Source organism: Equus quagga, chromosome 8 (assembly GCF_021613505.1).
Source record: "Equus quagga isolate Etosha38 chromosome 8, UCLA_HA_Equagga_1.0, whole genome shotgun sequence".
NCBI classification, from domain to species: Eukaryota; Metazoa; Chordata; class Mammalia; order Perissodactyla; family Equidae; genus Equus; species Equus quagga.
The window spans coordinates 90312521-90327357 of NC_060274.1; the positions used below are offsets into that span (position 1 = coordinate 90312521).

Genomic DNA, 14837 nt, shown 5'->3' on the forward strand with positions numbered 1-14837 from the left:
TTTAAGAGTGGAGGAATGGGTTGAATCTTAAAAGGATAAAGTAAAACACATTAAGTGGAAATAGAGACTTTTATATCCTAAAAAAAAAATCAGAACTAGGTAATCATAAAGATGTTTTAGTGAAAGGAAAGAACCTTCCATTATCTAAAACGTTAGATGTCATCAACAAAAATAATAAATCCACCTTATTTTTATTTTACATTTCTTGTATTTCAACTACTAAGTACTATAGCTGAGATCCTTTAATGATTTTTTTAATGGTGCAGTGATGAGGTGATATTTAAATTACAAAAAGATTGGGGGTTTTTTTTTGGCATAGTTATTTGTTTTTATTATTCTCTACCTAGATAAAGTGGAACAGTAATTTATTCTAGAAAATCCACAGTGTTTGTCATATCTCACCTTCAATATTTGGTTATCACTTTTTTTAAAGGGCCTGTTATTAGCTCTCCATAGCTAAATACAAATGCAATAGAAAATACAAAAGGTGAAGGCATGTTTCTTGTAAAGGGGAGCTTACAATATATTTGAAGAGGTTATATGGTGTCACCTATAACAAATACTGGTACCAAAAAATGAGTTGACATCCAAGGAGAAAATTGTCATGAGTTAGAGTGGCTTGACTTCAAGGCTGGAAAAGTGCTCCCAAAACAGTGGACCTCTTAAGTTTGGAGAGTCAGTGACAAATTCTCGTGAGCTATTCAGTCTCAACCACTGGATATGCTAGGAATAAGGAGCTGCCTGACTTGACTGAAGTGGAGAGGGGTAGAGCTTTAGGTGTAACTGTAGTGGCCATTGAAAAGATAAATTCATCAAGGGATGGAGTATAAAGGGAGATGAAACTTGTGGAAAACCCAGACTTAGGACTAGGAGGAGTAAACTATCAGAACTGCATGGAAATGCCAGATAGTAGGAGATGAATCAGGGTAATTAAACATCTCATTCTATTCACAAAGGTGAAAGTAATAGTGAATGTTTTTTGGATATAAGGAAGGATAAAAACAGAGTACACCTTTATGTTTGTCTCCCAGAAGGGAGTTTTGGTAAAATGGTGGAGATGAAGGATGGCAGGTGGCAGATGCAGGAATGGTGATGAGAAAAGGGAGGATCAAATGATACAGAGTACTGCCAAATAGTGTGTATTCAAGAAAACTAGATTGGTAAAGGAAACCATAGAGAACCTCGGGGTGTCTTCAACATCTTGAATCATTAAGGAGTGATGTAATTGTCTCATGTCTTGTATAGTTTATCTCATGGGTTGATTTTATATGTGATACAAATGATATGAGCAAAAATTCAGTTATCTTAAATACCACATTCACTGGACAGTTTGAATAAACAGAAATTTAAATTAAAATTCCCCAGTTTGAATCCAACTTGATATGTCGTCTGAAGTGTCCCTATGTATTACCTTAGTAAAAACTCAAATGTTAATAATGCTAAAAGAAAAACAATTTCTTTTAGGTTTTATGAGCTTCAGTGGGAGTTAATCTCTCCCTTCTCTAGTAAGATAAAACATGTACTATAAAAGTAAATACTCTTCTGTAGAAAAGACATCCTTTAGTATCTGCTTTGAGGAATTTATGTCTCTTAAATTCTCATTTGGAACCTAAATTTCCATCGGTGTCAAGTTAGTACATTGTATCTTGCTCTGCCTTGAGAGTAAATGAAGACAGGTGAATACCATCTTCCTTAAAAGTAGTCTTTTGCTCATTTTAAGTCTGAGATTTTTGTTTTCATAAAATTTTGAATTTACATCAAAGCTCTTTTAATAAAACCAAACTCTTGATATGTTATTTATTTATGACAGAACACACATGCAGGACTTGAAAGATGTCACTAATAATGTACACTATGAGAACTACCGAAGCAGAAAACTGGCAGCTGTGACTTACAATGGAGTAGATAATAACAAAAATAAAGGGCAGCTTACTAAGTAAGTATATATCGTTTCTTCCAGAAAAGGTATTCATTTTCATCAGATTCTTTCTGGCTACTCGATAGAAAATGGGGGTAATTTTCTTTATATGCAACAGTAGAAATTTGTGTTGTTAAACTCTGTTTTGGCAGTTGTATATTTTGCCTTTTAATTGTTGGGAAAGTGTTGTTTTATTACCTTGTTCCTTAAGTGGAAGAGCTGTGCATTCTCTTCTGGTCGTTTGCTATCATCTTTGTAATCTATACACCACACATTTACTAGATTCCCAATTAGAAATCAAACAGCTCCTCTAGCAAATTTGTTTGTTTGTTTTTGGTGAGGAAGGTTGGCTCTGAGCTACATCTGCTACCTGTCCTCCTCTTTTTGCTGAGGAAGATTGGCCATGAGCTAACATCTGTGCCTATCTTCCTCTATTTTGTATGTGGCACGCCTGCCACAGCATGGTTTGTTAAGCAGTGCATAGGTCTGTGCTCGGGATCCCAACCGGCGAACCCCAGGCCACCAAAGCGGAGCACACAAAACCAACCCGCTACACTGCCAGGCCGGCCCCTGTTTGGGTTATTTTGAGAGAAGAGTTACTACCAAGATCTCTTAACCTATTTTACTTTTAAGGTAAACACCCCACAGTCTCTTTAAGGAGACTAAACATAGATCTTCTCCCTTTTATTAAGTCTTTTTAAAATAAACCGTTTTGTTAGCAGAATTTTCACTAACAAACAAACAACAGGACCAAACAAAAGGAATATTTAGATGAATATAGTCTTGGTTATCTTCTCTGTGTATTTCCAGGGAGTAGATCAGTAGGAGTTTGGGTTTCTTCTGTTGGTTGGTGGAGTGGTGTGAGTGACTCCCCAGTGTGGAGCTTCCCCTTTCTGAGCTAGTATCTCAAGCTGTGGTGGTTTTATGATGGGGTAGAGAAAAGAGATGTGTGAGGAGTCTGATGAGTTAGCTGGTATAGTTCTTGGTAACAATGTCTGTGCTCTATTTTTCCTTTTTGGAGGATTGTTGAAGATCATAAGTATCATGAAAACCATTTTAACAGTGTATGTACGTTTGTAGCCAGGTGTTTTCTACCGTTAGAGGATAATCCTAAAGATCATCTGTATAAATAATGAGAAAGGCAAGTTCTCAGAGTAGCAATAGTGTTTTATAGTGGCCAATATTCCTTATAATGGAAAAGAAAAATGTTCCTTTTTTCTTTTTAGTTAAGTCTCCACAGTAGCCCTAAGTTCCAGAAGAAATCACACAAAGCATTAACAGTCATTGGCAGAGTCGCAAGCAGTTCTCTTTTAAAACTGATCTTAGACCTAACTCTGTTTGTTTTCTTCTATATTTTCCTGATGATATTTAGGTCATAGCCTCTAATGTCTTTGTTAACTTTGAATTTCTCCTTATGCTATCAGCTTGCTTATTTGAAGAACTTTATTGATCAATTTCTAGGTTTTCTGGTTTCAAGGATCTCCTGAGAGTGATAGTTAAAAAGGTAAATTTCCGGGTTCAATCATTAGCAAGAGATCCTGATTTAGTAGATATGGGATGGGGCTTGAGGGTTTGTATTTTTAATAAGCACCATAGATGGTTCTGATACAGGTTGATTAGTAATGCATACTTTGTGAAACGCTGACTTCTAGGAATTTACTACTTCTGTTTTAAAAGTTGATTTGGTTAATATTTCAAGAATTTTTCATATGTAAAATACAAGATTCTATTTGAGGTGAGGTTCAGTACATGAGAAAAAGGCAAGACTTTTTATCTCTTTTTAGCAAAATTTGTATGAAACAACTTTAGCACAGAAATTATAAGGATCCATCATAGTAAATATTGTTCATAAAATCCTAATCCATTTTAAATGCATTTCACTAGCTTATGGGCTTTTTAACTGTTTAAAAGAAAAGCATATGCAATTAAAGCCACGGATAATTTTATAATATGTTAAAGGGAAATGTATATCAGTGCATATTTTTCATTAAATGTATGCACTTAATGTTCGATTTTTTCTATTAAATATCTGTTCATATACTAAAAATAAGGGATTGTTTGCATATTTCAAATATAAGACTTTTAAAATAATGCTGTCGGGGTATTTCTGCTGTTGGTTGCAGATAAGATAATTCAGAGAAGAATAGTAAACTTCACAGTGTTGTTAAAAATTCTTCTGTACATACAGAATATAGTGTGAATTACTTGAGTTAAACTATAACCCGTATGAAAACATAAAAAGTAGGGTTCTATTGGAAATGTATTTTTTAATGAGATGAGTCATGTCCAGATTTTACCTATGAAAATAATAAAAAAAAGCTTCATACTGCTGAAAAGCAAATTGCCCCAGGAATTTGTATATTATTTTATGTTAATAGTAAGTAGAAAAATAAATATTTTTAAAGATTGAACCAACTGGGGAATAGCTCTAATTAGAGTAGATATTGATATGATTTGTTAAATTAGGTTTTTATTACTTGATTGAATAACACATACTGAATCTGAAAGAAGTCACATGGAAGTTTTATCCATTGGTTGTGTCTTATATTGTCTTGAAAATGTTAGCAATTTCAGAAAACATTCCAGTTGAATTTTTTTAAAAAAAATCAGTACCAGCAAATTATGGTGGTTTAGCTGATGTAAGGTGCTTTTTATAGCTAAGCACTCATCCATGAAAAGAATGGCTAATATTTAAATATGTGAAGTAAGGAAATATGAGTTTAGGCTTCTTATTGATGTTCTATTTGTATAGCTCTCATGGGACTCTTCCCTTCATAGCAGTGCATTCTTTGATAATGGTGGCAGAGAGAGCTTGAGGTTACAGGGAACTTGGGGTGGAAGAGGCAGAGCTGTTAAACAAAAATTGTCACTTCTCCAGCCATCTCCCTCTACTACGTATCTGAACTCAGAGCATCCCAACACGGACCCAAACACCACATTTCCAACACCTAACAATCACACTTTGCCCTTAATAGCAACATGTTTAATACTGGGAGATACAGATACTCTATGGGTTTATGTTATAGTGCTTTAATTAATCCTTGAGGGAGACTTCTCTTTGTCACCTGGAGGTTTTCACACCTCTGGGTACACTTGGGACAGTGTACTTCAGGTAAGAAGGAATAGGTTTTTTGAAAGTGAGAGGTGGGCTATCTCTAAGTTGGAAATTTTCAGACAGATCACTTTAGGCAAGAGTAAAATTGAGGATCTGGAAATTGATTCTCTTAAAACTGCATAGGTTCAACTAACTCTTCAGAAGACTTCATACAGAGATCCCAGTTTGAAGACCACTGAACTAGACAATCTCTTTGGTCCTTTAAAAAAAATGTGGAGGGCCTGGCACCGTGGCCAAGTGGTTAAGTTTGTGTACTCTGCTTCGCCAGCCCAGGGTTTTGCCTTGTCAGATCCTGGGCATGGACATGGCACTGCTCATCAAGCCATGCTGAGGCCGTGACCCACATAGCACAACCAGAAAGGACCTGCAACTAGAATGTACAAATACGTACTGGGGGGCTTTGGGGAGAAGAAGAAAGAAAAAAAAGATTGGCACCAGATGTTAACTCAGGGCCAATAAAAAACAAAAGAGCTTGTTTATATATTTTTAAAAATGCGGACATTTTATTACTTTCTTTACTACTTTGTAGGTCTCTAAATAGCAACTGCTGGCAATTTGACAAAGAAATAAAATTGATAATAAGGTCGTTTATTCATCTGTTGATTGCTGATGGACATATGTTTTTTCATTGCCCTTAACAATATTTATACATATACATACATATATGAATCTATTCAAAATTTATAGTTATATTAACCTTTGGCAGCGTACACTCAACAAAGTGCTAATCACACTTTGGTTTTAGAATATAAGTTAATTTTTTTATGTTAGGCATTGAGTTGTAGATTAATTCATTTTATACTTATATTTAATTTTCTGAGTCAGTTTTGGACAGACTGTAGAGTGTACTAAACCATGAGTTAAAAATAAAAATACTGGATTTGTATGTCTGAAAATGTTCCTTTCTGTTAATGTTAATAATCCTAGAAAATTATGTTTTGGAAAGACTTAAGATTTGGACATCACATTGTACACCGTAAACGTACATAACATTATATGTCAATTATATCTCAGTAAAGCTAGAAAAAAACCCCAAGATTTAGGTTATGTAGTTAAAATGTGAAAAATAGCTGAGTTTGTCTCATCAAGTACTAATTTGTTTCAAGGCCAGAGTCTGGAAAAGTGGGCACTATTCCTAGCAGCCATTCAGGTATTACTTGTTATCTGGCAAAGAAAAGATGGAGTCACCTATTTTAAGTACTTCTAAACCTTCAGGGATAGTTTTGTCTTGCTCACCCTGTCTGGAGGGTAAAGGGTGGTTGGAAGTGAACAGAAAAGGAAGTCAGGTTCCAGATCAAAGAAGATTCAACAAGAGGTTTTAAAGGCAAGGGGAGAAGAAATAGCCATATCCAGATTGTAGATCTCTTAAAGAAAAGAAGGTGATCCTCAATAAGAGGAGGGCTGTCCTTTTTTGCTAAGCCTGCTTCTTAAAGTGTTACCTACTTCTTCCTTCCTTGGTTTTCCTTCTACCTTTTACTTAAAATCACATTCCATTGGTGACTCTTTTTCTGAACTTTCTGTCATTGGTACCAGTTATGACAATTGATATCTTGCTCCAAATTGGGGCACACCCTTGTTACCTTTTTCCCCATATGTTAATTTATTTTTCTGATTTCTATAGCCTTTTCCATCTGTAGTCTTGGGACAACTTTATGGATAACTGATTCCTAGAAATGACTAAAATACAGGTTTCCAAACACTAAACCTTAGAATTTTTTTGCTACATGACAAAGTTTTCTTTGATCTAAAGAGAAAGATAATTTTCTGAAATTTTCCACAGTTTTTCCAAAATACTAAATTTATTCAGTTATCTCTTTTGTTCTTTGTTCAAATGTCCGTTCATGAAAATATAATGATGATAGAGTATTGTTTTGTTTATGTTTGGTTTTAACACTCTCACTTGGCAAAATAAAAGGTTGGCAACCGTTATTTCCCAAAATTTTTGGAAATTTTTATTGCTCTTTGGAATCCATTGAAACAAAATTCCTTTGGAAAATTTTGTATGAAAATTGCTATACATAGTGGCCTACCAACCATTGGAGCAAAAGTATGTAAATATACTTGCTTAATGTGTTCTTCAGGGAAAACCACACATAATTTAGATGAGATGTGGTTGTCTTCCATTACACTCAAAATGTGGGTCATATAACACAACCACAATAGAACCTTACTAGGTCAGCCTTGTGTGGTCCCTTCCGTGATTCTCTTATTGGTCACATGAAAGGGTGAGTCATCTGGTGGCTTTCAGGAACTTTAACCCCTTAAAGAGGATCCCTAGAAGGACCTAATTTATATCTTTGAGGATTTAGTGTAATATTCCCATTATGTTATAGCCTTTTTTGATTTTTTAAATTTTTTTACTAGGCCTTTTTGCTTCTCTGACTGAGTTGCTTTAAATTTCTGTAACAAGTTTTAAGTTTATAAGTTTTAACGTATCTGTGTGTGTGAAGATTAGTTTCCCATTAAAAAGCAGGCAGGCAATGATATAATTTAAATTGGTTTTAATCTAATAAAATTAATCTAATAAATTAGCTGTCTAATAAGTCTTTTTGAAAAAACAGTGTGATGACAAAGAATGATCTTTTTATCCTGTGTTTTCTACATTGTAAGCACAATTTTATAGTACAGTTTTGTAAGTATTAACTTTAATAAAGGTGACTAGAAGTGGCGTGCTAATTAATTTAAACATAAAAGAGATTAGAAAGTTCATTTTGGCTGGTGAGAGGCTTCAAAAAATCCATTTTAGATATGTGACTTTTTTTTTTTAAATAATACTGGAATATTAGTTTATTTGATCAGGAGTCAAGACTTTTTACAAGGCCGAAAATCTTAAAATATCTCAGATATGAAATACTACAAATTTCTTTTGAAAGTACACGTATTTAAATAGATTAAAAATTTGAGCGGGCTACCAGAAGGTGATTGCTCATTGTATTTATTTTCATAATGATTTGGTATAGTGATTACTAACAGAATTTTGGAAAAGAAATTAACTAGTTTTAACACAGTTTTCTGTAAACTTTTGTTTTAGAGCACATACCTTAATTATTTAATCATGAAGTCTGTGAATTTGCCATTAGTTGATGCTTTTACTGTGGTTTACTTTGTGTGCTAAGTCTCTGTATGTTTTGTTCCTTTAGATATGACACAATTAAAAGTGCGTAAGTGGTTGTTTTTCCAAACACATAAGCAGTTTCAGTATGTAGAGATTTTTAAATTTAAATTTTTGAATTTAAAAGCAAATCTCAGTGTTTCTCTACAGATTGTTTCTCTGCAGTGTTCTATTTTCCCCCAAGAGTTGCTTAAATAATAGCCTAGATGACAGTGTTTACTCTGGTGAGCTGGTAGCATTTTCATGTGCAAATTATACTATGAATTCTTTAAATTTACATGAATTACCTTTTTTCCCCCAAGGATAAAATTAAATGAGCATTTTGTGGATAGGTTATTATACTTAAGAATATACATTTAACTTTAAAATGACAATTGTGTCTAGATTCTAATTTATTTACTATATTTACAGTCTTGAATTATTTGTTTTCACATCACAACAGTATTATTGGATAATCTCAGTTGCTTCAACATATATATTCAATTATTTAAAACTGTCGATTCAAAAACAGTTAACTAGATTAGTTATTAGATTCTTTGACTTTTCTAGAGTCTAAAAAGGCTTTAGGGGGTGGGAGAAGTGAGATGATAGACCCTTTAAAAGTCTAACAAAAACTTTGGCCCCTCTCACCAGAAAAATGTTCACATGCGCACACATGCGAACACACACACATATTTGTAATGTCATTTCAGGGCATATGCTAACATTCTGCATAAGAGATCTGAGGCCCTCATATTAAAAACACCTGCCATAAAGATGAGAAATCTGTTTTAAGAAGGACCTCATCAGTTTTTAATGAAATAATGATATTTACACTTAAAAATTTATTTCAATTGACCTCACTTTTTGAATGTAGGTTTTTGTTCTAAGTTAATGTTTGGTTTAGTTTCATTTTCAGAGCTTCTGATTAATTACTTAATTGTTAAAATATATGGTAGGTTTGTAAGGTTCTTTCTGGTGAAGAAATATCCTTTAGTTAATAACATTTTATTCTAATTTACAGTAATTGCAAAAACAGATCATCTTGATCCCAGCAATACCTCACATCTTTGTCCTTCCTTTTCACTAAGAAAAATCGATAGCCAATGTTCTGTCCTGTTGCTCTTGTTTAGTATTTTCCATTTAGCTCCTCCTGTTTGATAGGAAAGAAGGATGATGTAATGGTCAGAAATATTCAGCCTCATAAGGAGAGAAGTCACCATAATCAGAGTGTGTCAAATCAGGATTAAAGTGACTAGCCTCTGAAGTTAGGGGTGATATCTATGGCCTGATTTTGTTTTTGTTTTTAAGCCATGATTTAATTTTTTAGCCACTTTATTGAGATAAAATTCGCCAGTTTAAAATGTACAATTCAGTTGTCAAAGCCTGTTTTTGCAGAGGCAAAATGAACATGTTTTATCAACAAAATCAGAAAAGGGCCTGCCTCTCTTAAGTTGTCCCAGTGTACTAAATAGTTTTCTGAGATCCTCAAAGCCACAGGGCCCACTTTTCCTTCCTCTTCAGGGCTGTGGTAGGTTACTTGATACTTTGGCATTCTCCTGTGTCTGTAAGTATGCTAGCCTTAATATAAAGCTCATTTGTAATATTTTTCAACATGAAAATTTTGACCAAAATTGTGCAAGGAAATTTGAGCCTGTGGACTTTAATGTCAGTGGAGTGAACTGCTTTTATTTAACTATGCTTGTGTCTATTTTCTGGTATTTCAAAAATAATTATCAAGATATTTATTGGCTTCTGATTCTCTCTTGTGCGCACATTTATTTTATCATTGAACATCTTTAAACATTAAGATAATGAGATATTTGAGTTAGGTAGAATGAGTTTTCAAGAGCATTGAAGTTATCATAAGTGGCCTAGAAATATTCTGCATACCTAAATGAAGAGTATTCTAGATATTGACTGGTGCCGTTTCCAGCATACCAATTCAGTTACCAAAATAAATTTGAATTATTGTTAATTATATAATTGTGATGTCAAAGTTGTCTTAGAAGAAGAGATTATAACACTTGAAAATTTGTAGAATTGAAAATATTTTACACATATTAACTTCGCTAACTCAATTTCTTATTTCATGTCAAAATTTTGTTTAAAGAAAGTAAAAAATTAAATAATTTTCTTTTAGTTTTCCATTCTGTGAATGTATTTTGGGAATATTTTCCTTCCGTTAACTTTCTTTTTTTTTAAGATTTTATTTTTCCTTTTTCTCCCCAAAGCACTCCGGTACATAGTTGTATATTCTTAGCTGTAGTTCCTTCTAGTTGTGGCATGTGGGATGCCACCTCAGTATGGCTTGATGAGCGGCACCATGTCCTCCCCCAGCATCCGAACCAGTGAAACCCTGGGCGGCTGAAGCGGAGCGTGCCAACTTAACCATTCGGCCACAGGGTGGCCCCTCCAATTCTTTCTACAGTTTAGTTTATTTGTCATCTTTAGGTTTGATATACACTAGGTTTAGAGAAACATCTCACTAACAGTTGCTTTTGTTATTTAGATCTATTTTCGTAATAGTTATTCACTAGAGATTCAGGTTTAGATATGAAACCTCATGGAAGGAATTTCAAGATTATAAATATTTATAAATTTTAAAGTTTCTAAAGCATTTATACATAAAACTTCAAATCTGTGTTGTCATTTAAGATGGTGTCAGGATAATTGAAAAATTATTTTGAAACTTATTTTCAGAAAAACAGCAGAGAATTTAGTAATGGCATACAGCATTTTATTTTCATCACTGTTTCAGAGTTTTGTATTACACTTTTCATTTTTAGACGTGTAATTATTATCCTTAATGGTCATAACAGGAGCCCTCTCGCCCAAATGGAAGAAGAAAGAAGGGAGCATGTAGCTAAGATGAAGAAGATGGAGATGGAGATGGAGCAGGTGTTTGAGATGAAGGTCAAAGAAAAAGTTCAAAAACTGAAGGACTCTGAAGCTGAGGTAATCAACCTAATATTTCCACCTCTTATAGACAAGTACTCCTTTTTAAAATAGTAAATATCTTTAATAAAATTCTTAAATAATATAACCTTTCTACACATTTTTTTGAAATCTAATATAATACCCTAATGTAATAAAATAGAGAAATAAAAGCAAGCACTGTGTTTATAATAAAATAATATATACTTCAATATGTAAGTATTTGGACACGTATACTTGGTAGGAAGGCATAATAGAATACTTATAATGAATTATTAGTTGTAAAGAGCAAGTTAGGAGAAATGAAATTATAAACCATTCCAGATATTCAGTATAAGAAAGGTAAAAATCAGAGTTTTGGGTGGTTGTAAGAAGAAAAACTAGTGTTAGGGGCCTGGCCTGGTGGCATAGTGGTTGGGTTTGCACACTCTGCTTTGTCGGCCTCGGGTTCATGGGTTCGGATCCTGGGCGTGGACCTACACACTACTCATCAAGCCATGCTGTGGGAGCATCCCACTTACAAAATAGAGGAAGATTGGGATGGATGTTAACTCATGGCCAATCTTCCTTACACACACACACACACACACGAAAACTAGTGTTAGGATAATAATAATAGACCAGACATACCTGCGTATGAATGAGAAAGAAAGAAAAACTCTTAACTGAACTCAAGACATGCCAGGATAAATTACAGGCAGGCAAAGGGAAGAAAATGAAGGAATGTGATATTCTTGTAAATGAGTGGGGCCTTATTTGTAATATACTGCCAAAGTAATTCCCAATGTTACAAAATTGGGTAGTGACAAAGCATCCCAGCAAGCTTATCTACTACCTTGGAATCCCTCCAATGTTGAGGGATACATTTAGTTTCTATTAATCAAAAAGACTTTGAAGACATTTCTTTCAATAAGTGACAAGAAATAAAAGATGGAGAAAAAAACACCAAGACAAGAATCTACAGAGTAAGTAGTTGGTTTGATGTTTGAGAACAATAGAAGAAACTATGGGTAGACATAAAATAAATCAGTGATTTCAGCATGAGATTTTTCTCAGCGTAGATTTGTTATTATGCTAAAAATTATTTTTATGGAATTACAGTAATATGGATGACATTAAAGTGACTTTTAATGATAAAATTCAACAAGATACCTGTGTTATATGTGGTTATTAATATTTGTATCTAAATAGATGAAAAGGAAATTCAGATCTGTTTTGTTACATCCTGACAATTGGTCTCATTGCTTTTGTAATTACTGCATAAACTACTGAAACCCTCTGACTAAATACATAACCAAAGTACTCTAATCCATTGAGTAGACAGAATGCATGGAGTGACTAAAGTATTTAATAATTTTGAGGAAATGTTCTTATTCCACATTAGATTTCTCTTAAATTACTGGGCTTTTTCTGTAATTGCTTATAAAAAAAACTTTCACTATTATATTTGTCATAGGCTTAATTCAGTGGTGATATGGAATAATTCCTCCTGGTTTGACGCTGCCAATCACTGCAAGACTAGCATCTCTGGCACCTGTTATTAAGATGACATTTTGGAGATTAAGTTTAGTCTTCTTATTTATCAGCCTGTTACTAAATCTATGCATTTGAATCTCTTACCCTTTCACTAATTAATCAATAATCTTGAAAATCCATATCAGAAGGGGAATAAAAACAGGAGTAATCAAGACTCCGCATTATCCTCCACTTAGATTCCATTCAAAATCTAAAAGTAGTTAAATTTACATTAGGTATAGACATATTTTATGACCAGCTGCTAAGAGTAAATGTTATAAACAAATAATTATGAAACTGTAGCCAAAGAACCTTCAAGGGTTTTTATGGTTACTGAGTTTTGAGAAACTTAACTACTCTCTGAAGGATGCAATCTTTCTTAGCATCAGATTGACCTGTAAAGAGATCTGAGCCAAGTGTCCCCTAATATGTAAGCCATTTTGTGTATATAAATAAATAGGTGAAGAAACCTACTTAACCTTGTTTAATACAGTTTTTTCTCAAGTTCGTTTGTGCTAGAAATATGGGGCACAGCTGCTAATATCTAGCAGCACAGCACGTTGGGCCCAGTGCTAAGCATCTTTCATTGATTATGTCATTTAAGTCACACCATAGCCCTGTGAGGTGGATATTATTGTCCATCTCCTTTTTTTATATGGGAGGAAAGATAATCAACTTGATCCGTGCTGCATAGTTGTAAGGCATTATTTGAACCCACTTAACTCTTTAAGCGTGCTCTTAATCACTACACAAGCCCGCAATCACGTATCCGCAATTTCAAATCCTAAAAAGCTCTGAAAACTATGCAAAACCAGACATAGAACTAATAGTTTTATCCCACTTGATGAGAATATTTCTATATTTTACTTGCAAAAAATAGTAGTTTGTTTGATTATAGGTGTACCCTAGACAGTTCCAGAGGTGTTTTCTAAGTGCAGTATATACACCTCTCTAAGTAGTATTGCCTTTCTAAAATCTGAAAAATTCTGGACTTTGAAACACATCTAACATAAGGGTTCCTTGAGAGTGAGGGATTGTGACCTGTATTTCTACCTGTCTACAATTAACACAGAAGATACTTATGTGTAACAGAAACAGACAGATAAAGAATGGTGAACACCTATTGCCCAGCTTAAAAAATAAGACATCCATTTATTTGAGGCCCCTGTGTGCATCTCCCCTCTTGTATCCCTCTGTCTCCTTCCCAGAGGTAACCATTCTGAATTGTGTGTTTATGATTTACTTGCATTTATATATTTATATATATGTGTGTGTAACTAGAGGCATTTTCCTATGTTCCTATTTTCTAATATTTTCTTAGTAACTTGTTTGCTGTCATCAGCAAGATGGTACCTCAAATTTCACTCATGTTTGCTTAAATTTATCTTAGATAGTTTTGTAGGAATTGCATGAAATAATTGTAATAGGAATGAATATGAAGTTGTTTTTGTGGGTTTACAAAATAATTAAGAAAACAAATTGTATTCAAAATTATATTGTAATCCAAATTTAAGATGTTAATTCACTGATGTAATGCAGTCTTTTAATAGAACATAATTCCTGGACATCTGAAGATTTTGAATAGCTCTTAGATATTCAGTGTAGTTAGATTTAATGTAATTATTTTACATGAGTATTTTCTTCAGAAGTAGACTGAGTAGTGCCTAAATGAAATTATTTAATGAACCATTAGATAAGCTCTTGGTTTCTGTAGTTACTTTGCATGAGTGTTTCCCATCTCTCAGCCAGAATTCTTTACAGCATTAATTCTCAATGTAGGAAGAACCACCTGTATTAGAGTCACTGGGGCTTGTTGAAAATGCAGATTTCTAGACTCTTCACCCAGAGATTCTAATTCACTATGTCTATATGAGGTCCAGGATTCTATATTTTTAACAAGTACTCCAGGAGATTTGTACGAAGACTAACATTTGAGAACCACTGCTTTATAAGAATCAGGGAACCTTACTGTGACCTTGAAACTCTTGGGTTTTTATCTACCCACTTTCTTTCCACTTATCTAAGCTTTTTAAACTTGGAATTAGGAGACAGATTCAAATCCCAGTTCTGTAATTTCTGACTAGTGATCTTGGGCAAGTGACTTAAACTCTGCAACTGTTTGCTCATCTGTGCAGTGGGGCAATGGTGTCTCCCTGCTCAGCTTTATACACGCTTGTGAGGGATGAAGAGTGAGATGCTGAGATAGGATGTGTCCATTATAAACTCTGCAACTGTTTGCTCATCTGTGCAGTGGGGCAATG

The 14837-nt window shown here is 33.9% G+C and overlaps 1 protein-coding gene across 3 annotated transcripts in view; it reads left to right on the plus strand.

Annotated features, from left to right (window-relative positions):
* Nucleotides 1-14837, plus strand: part of SEPTIN7 (septin 7) — a 114162-nt gene that overhangs the window by 96697 nt on the left and 2628 nt on the right. For all 3 annotated transcript variants that reach the window (XM_046669648.1, XM_046669647.1, XM_046669649.1), the window contains 2 exons: nucleotides 1811-1936; nucleotides 10947-11082. In XM_046669648.1, the coding sequence (XP_046525604.1) occupies nucleotides 1811-1936; nucleotides 10947-11082 (262 nt within the window). The remainder of the gene's footprint in view (nucleotides 1-1810; nucleotides 1937-10946; nucleotides 11083-14837) is intronic.